This window comes from Thalassophryne amazonica, chromosome 15 (genome assembly GCF_902500255.1).
Source record: "Thalassophryne amazonica chromosome 15, fThaAma1.1, whole genome shotgun sequence".
NCBI classification, from domain to species: Eukaryota; Metazoa; Chordata; class Actinopteri; order Batrachoidiformes; family Batrachoididae; genus Thalassophryne; species Thalassophryne amazonica.
The window spans coordinates 3695012-3701441 of NC_047117.1; the positions used below are offsets into that span (position 1 = coordinate 3695012).

Below are 6430 nucleotides of genomic sequence, written 5' to 3' on the forward strand. Positions count from 1 at the left end.
ATGCTCCATATAAGATGGTTGCCAACCGGCATTAAACACGAAGAAGAAGAAAAAGCTTTTATTTTGAAGGTCAAACTCTGCAACTTTCTACAATATCCTTTTGGTAGTTAGCGGTTCCGTTCATCTGGTATTCAGCACAGTTTAAAAGTCTGTGTGTTTGGATAATCCAGGACCCTGATTGTTTTTAATTTACATTTTTTTAAACGGACGGTTCGATGTTTTTTATATTTGCCCGCTGACTCTGAGCTGTTTTTTTTTTTTAATACTGACACCTCACTGCGTTGCCGTTAGCTTACATGCTAGCGGAGTTAGCTTAGCTTACTAACTGGGCCTTTAGTGCGCAGAAACCGTTTGATTTAAGTTTGCGTCTTTGTGTGAAAATGTCTAAAGTACAAATTCTGAGAGCGTTACTGAAGCAGCAACTACCTGCAGATGATGAAGAAGAGATATTTGAGCTGCTTGAAAGAACAACAGCAGAATACGAGGAGGAACTTTGTGGTTTAAAAGAGCAGAACGAACGACAAAGAAAACTACTAGATGCTGCTTTCAAAGGCGATGACAGTTTTTATGAAGCAGGTTTGTTTCTTTGTTCTTCACTGTGGAATGAATGTAAAATATTCCGGATTTATGCTGCGTTAATGACGACGGTAAAATCGGAAAATCCAGATTTAGAAAAGCTGTACGTTGAGTGATCTCTGAAAACAGTTTGGATGCCCGCAGCAACATAGTCGAGCTTTGTTGTTGTCTTTGTAAGAACCACGTAAATAAGTTAATATAGCTGTTTGCTGTGAGTGGAAGATGGAAAATGGGTCAAATGAGGTTACTTCTGTTTGTGGTCTGCTCTCAATGACAGTATCAATGATCGTAGACATGTTTGCAAAAACTGTAGTGCCGGTAACTTCACTGAGTGATGATTAATGAGGCAAAACACCTTATTGATATCTATTATGAATAGCAGAGATACAGAGGAACATCATAAAACAAATTTCACTGAAATCCATAGGGGGCGCACCGAGATATGGCCAAATGAAAATCACCAAATATCGTGTTCTTAACATAAAGAGCGCCACCTATGCAAAAGCACCCTAACTAAACCACCTCCATTTATGCAAATTTGGAAAGAACTTGTCCCAGTGTATCCAAATATGCATAAATGAGCAAGGTTTATTCAGGGCGCAGGCCCTGGGAGGGTCCCAAATGTAGCCCAAAATGTCAAAAGTTGTAACTTGAAGCGGCGCCCTCAGTTAGCCTTGAAAAATATAACGCTAAATGGGACAACTCCATCCATACATTCATATACCATAAGATAATTGAGGCTTACTGAGGGCGCACAAAGATATTCAAAGGTCAAAATGCACATTTTGACTATGTCACTGTCACTGTTTTGGCCCTTTAACCCCTACCCTAAAAAGGGCCGTAATTTTCCGCCCGAAGGGATCTTTGGATAAAAAACGTAATTTTTGTCCGTTTGTACAATATATCTTCCCCTAAAAAAAAAAAAAAAAAAAACTTCAGTGGCCTACTGAAACATGATATATCACCCACTTCTATGAACCATTCCACAGTTACAGACGATGGCTCTTAAAAGAAAGTCATTTGAGAAGTGCTAGGTAACTGAGATGGCAGGTTTAAAGCTTTGGTTTGACACCGCAAGTACACAGAAACTTGACAGGAGTGCAGAACCTTCTGAGTTTGTCCACATTTCTGCACTACATGGAACGATTACGTGCTGTCTGGACCAGATCAGACCCCATCTACCTCCCACGGGAGCAGTATCCACTGCTATTGGTGATCTGGGGACGTGCTCAGGGCCCCTGTTGCTAGGGTCTGACCAGTGAAGTACTTGCGCAGTGTCAGGCTCTGGGAACTGTTCATTCCATATGAAGTCTTCTTTCACAAGGCTATGAACGGTTTGCCAGATTACTGGTGGAAAGTCAGCTACAACTGGTACCAGAGCATTAGAGATCAGATCCGGTGGAATGGCCGTCTTAGTCTGCTAATCATCATTCAGAGAGGAACAACACCGGGTACTCTGTCATCCTCATTCATGTTTAATCTTATTCACCAGGATCTTATTATGTTACTCCCCAAAACTGTGGTTAATATGCAAATCAACAGGATCAGCTTTATTGTCTTGTTATGCAGATGATACATTACTTTCACATTCCACAGTAACCAGGTTTCAGTCACTTATAAATACAGCTAATGACCTCATCTGCCAACATGTATTATCTTTCAACCCCAGAAGACACTGTATGACAACAGGAAAATGTATTTTGACCCACAACCAAGCTGGTCTCTGGAAGGACCTCCCCTCTCAGTATGTGAAACACTAATCTGTTCATACCTTGGTGCTAATTGACCATCTGATGTTTGACTGTATGCTGACACTATATTCAAAGCCTGCAGTTTGGTGTTCTACAGCCTTCACAGAGCAGGTCTTCATGGTAATGCTTTTACATCTTCAGCAGTCACACAGATACTATGGAAAACAGTCATACAGCTGGTACTAGTGTATAGCATATGGTGTTTTGATGTCAGTCACACACCACGGAGAACACTGGACAAGTTACAAGCCTGTTTAGTAAAGAACACCATGAGATTATCTTAAGTATAGCAGGAACAGTCCACTCCTCAGGGCACTAATTAATATTCCATCAGTCTTAGAACTCTATGATGTGTAGGGTGGAGGTGCTTGTGCACTGTGTTGAGAACCACTGTTCCAAACAATTGTGTCAAATGTCTAACTTCAAACCCACTTCACCTCAGTCATGTGTGTGTTTTTTCATATAGTTGTGCAGCAGCTGTTGGTAAAAGAAGATATTCCTTGTCAGAAACCAGAGTGGATTTGCACTCCAGACCAACAAAACCCAGATTGTCAACATGTTAAAGAAGAGGAGGAGGAGGAGGAGGAGCTCTGGACCAATAAGGAACACCAGCACTTTCAGTTCCTGAAAATTGATATGAATAAGTTCCCATTCCTCACTTCCATTGTCAAGTGTGCAGACAATGATATGAAACCTCAATCCTCACAGTTTCATCAGCCCCAAATAGAGACTAGAGAGGATGATACGCCTGCCAGCAGTTCAACTGTACAGAGGAAAACAGGAGCTGATGGAGAGGACTGGGAAGGATCAGTACAACTTAGTAAATTGGACGGAGATCATTATTTACCACCATGTACAGATGACTTGGGTTCACATTCTTCTGAAACTGACAGTGATGATGGGGATGTTGATTGGACAGAGCCCAAAGAACCGAAGTCAGGTTCTGAGAAAAATAAGAAAATTCCTGTTTGTGACAGGAGTTTTAATGCTGGGATGAAGCCATTTACCTATGAATCTGATCAAAGGCTTGGTTGCAAAGGAAATCTGATTAGATGTGTGAAAATTCATACAGGAGGAAAACCATTTAGCTGTTCTGAATGTGGGAAAGCATTTAGCCGAAATAGCCATCTGAAAACCCATATGATAACTCATACGGGACAGAAACCATTTCAGTGTCCTGAGTGTGGTCAGTCATTCGGTCAAAACTCTAATCTGAAGACCCATATGATAATACATACAGGAGAGAAACCATTCAGCTGTTCTGAGTGTGATAAAACATTTAGCCAAAACAGCCATCTGAAGACCCATATGATAATGCATACAGGAGAGAAACCATTCAGCTGTTCTGAGTGTGATAAAACATTTAGCCAAAGCAGTCTTCTGAAAACCCATATGATAATTCATACAGGAGAGAAGTCATTTAGCTGCCCTGAATGTGGTAAAATATTTAGCCACAACAGCCACCTGAACACTCATATGAGAAATCATACAGGAGAGAGACCTTTTAGTTGTTCTCTGTGTGGTAAAACGTTTGGTCTAAAGGGCAATCTGAAGATCCACATGATCAGTCATACAGGAGATAAACCTTTTCATTGCACTGAATGTGGTAAAACATTTGGCCTGAAGGGCAATCTGAAGATGCACATGATTAGTCATAAAGGAGAGAAACCTTTTTGCTGTTCAGAGTGTGGACAGCGATTTGTTGAAAAGGGCGGTCTGAAAAGACATACGAGAAGGCACTTTTTGTAAACTGTTTTAGTTGGCTTGTGCCAGTTTTTGTCATGTAAAAACTATAATACATGCATTACACAAGAGAATTTGCTTAATTTAAAATGGAAAATACTCCAACTACTTCCCACTTTTTAAAAATACCCTTTCATTGGTTGTTTTATGTGCAACAAATGACCATGAAACTGACCTCAGCTGTCTGTTTGGAAAGCAAAGATATTATGGTATGATAAATATAATTGGATGTAGGTACATTATCACATGAGTAAAGCTTTACAAAGATAAGTGGTTGGACATGTGTCAGTAACAGTGTTCAGTGGTTTTTCATATGTGATGTCAGTTAAACTTTGTGTGTCATTAATTTTCTCTCTGATTTAGCATATTAATTCCACTACATGTCTGAACTACATTATTTGCTTGAAATGTAGTCATTAAGAAATACAAACAGCATGTCACTCCATTGCAAAGCAGTTCTTAAAAACTTAGTGACCATGCAAGAAGTAGCCTTTTGAGGGAAGCCACCAAGACACCCATGCTAGTGTTAAATTCTAAAGGAGTTAAATTCTTCTCTGGCTGCAACTTGATAGAGTGGGAATAGTGTGAGTTTTCTATTTTGTTTTACTGGTTACATAACATCATGGTGGAAAGGAGGAGAGATGGAATTTTGTTTAAAAGAAGTTGAATTTTCAGCTGCAGTTTGCTGAAAGGCATGCTGGAGATTCAAGTCTAGATCTGATCTGTTTCCTTGTATGAAAGTTCTTCTCTATCCCACTCCATCATGAAGCTGTGATGGGTGATGCAACAGACCAAATTTGCCATATGCATAAGCTTTCTATTCACACTGACAAAAGCCTATAATTCCATCAGAGATGCCATGTGTCTTGGTGGCTTCCCTCAGTGGTCTCCATGTACAGTCAATCAGTTTTTGAGAACTGCCTAATCCAGATAGATTAACCATACAGTAGCATACCGTTTGCATTTCTTAATGATTCATGTCAATAAAGTCCAAGATATATTCAGTGACTTGGAAATGTTCATGTATCCATCCCCTGACTTATCTAAAAACAACTGGGTGTAAAAGTGATAATTTACTTGAGTTATATGAAAGGGTACTATTTTTGGATATCTTTATATCAAGTTGTAGAGATTTGTTTTCGGTTTAATTTAAAAAATTTTAATGTAGGGAAGTCTAAATTCCCACCACTGATGGTATGAGCCAATGTTTAAAAGCCCAAAGGGGTGAATACGTTTTATAGGCAGTCACTGTGTAGCCTGATTCACAGCCAAAAGGATATCAAAACATTCACTGCACTTCTGTTCCCTATTTTACCTGTTGCACAATTGTACTTTACTGTAAATTGATTAAATAAAATTTTAACCAAGTGTTATATGTTTATATACTATTGATTTGATAATTTGACAAATCCTGATTTCACAAACCAGGGGACAAATGGGATGGAAATGCCCCCATCCACGGGGTGCTAGCGGTCACGAAATACCTTGAGTTTGACCATTAATGTAAATGACATTATAGATTTTACAGTCAACATACTCGTATTTTACACCTATAGGAGATTTTAGCACATTTCACCTTTTTTATTTATTTTTTCTACCTGCTTACTCCAAGTAAGAGTCATGGGGAGGCTATCCCAGCAGTCATAAGGTAAGAGGAGGCAGGGTACATCCTGGACAGGCTGCCATTCTGTTGCAGGGACACAAAATAGACAGACAAAGACATTCACATGCACACCTATGGTCAATTTAAAGTTTTCAGTTCATCTAACCCACATGTCTTTGGAAGAGGGAGGAAACCCACACAAACAAGGGGAGAACATAAAAGCTCCACAAGGAAAGGCACACGCAATCCCACAATGTTCTTGCTGTGCAGCAACAGTGATAACCACTAAGCCACTACTGTGTTACCGATTCTACCACCATGCATCATTAGAACATTTAATGAGCCAATACCTTAAGGAGGAATTGTCTTCCATCCCACTAGTAGAGTTCTAGAGACTTGAATTAGTGCCAAGGTGAACTGAATCTGTTCCGGTAGCCCAACTCCGTACTAAGACACATTATGTGTTTTACCCTACGTGCCAGCGACGCATTGAAGAAGGATATGATCTATCCTGTGTCTGTCTGTGAACAAGATAACTAAAAACAGTGTCTCACTTGTTTGTAAGTGGCTTGTCCAAGCAATTTAAAGAGAACTTCCCACATTCATCATTTTTCTCATATTCTGAGTTGTCTGTGGTGCAACCAAGATTTCAGAGTGGCCCAGACCTGTAGCAGAAGTGCTGGAGTTAGTCTGCAGTCACCCCAACCTACCTTTTCAGTAATCTGCTGCAGATTTCATTACTCTGAAGCAGCTTTAA

At 39.8% G+C, this 6430-nt stretch overlaps 1 protein-coding gene across 1 annotated transcript; it reads left to right on the plus strand.

Annotated features, from left to right (window-relative positions):
- The first annotated feature begins 221 nt into the window (after nucleotides 1–221).
- On the plus strand, nucleotides 222–5361 carry LOC117526923 (gastrula zinc finger protein XlCGF57.1-like). Its single transcript, XM_034189053.1, has 2 exons — nucleotides 222–576; nucleotides 2794–5361. Exons 1-2 carry the CDS (start codon nucleotides 381–383, stop codon nucleotides 4074–4076), a joined length of 1479 nt encoding a protein of 492 aa, XP_034044944.1. The 5' UTR covers nucleotides 222–380; the 3' UTR covers nucleotides 4077–5361.
- Nucleotides 5362–6430: the final 1069 nt, after the last annotated feature.

Coding starts and splice junctions, on each gene's coding strand:
- LOC117526923 (XM_034189053.1), top strand. CDS start 381: ATGTCTAAAGTACAAATTCTGAGAGCGTTACTGAAGCAGCAACTACCT. Junction 577..2,793: donor TGACAGTTTTTATGAAGCAG/GTTTGTTTCTTT, acceptor TTTTTCATATAG/TTGTGCAGCAGCTGTTGGTA.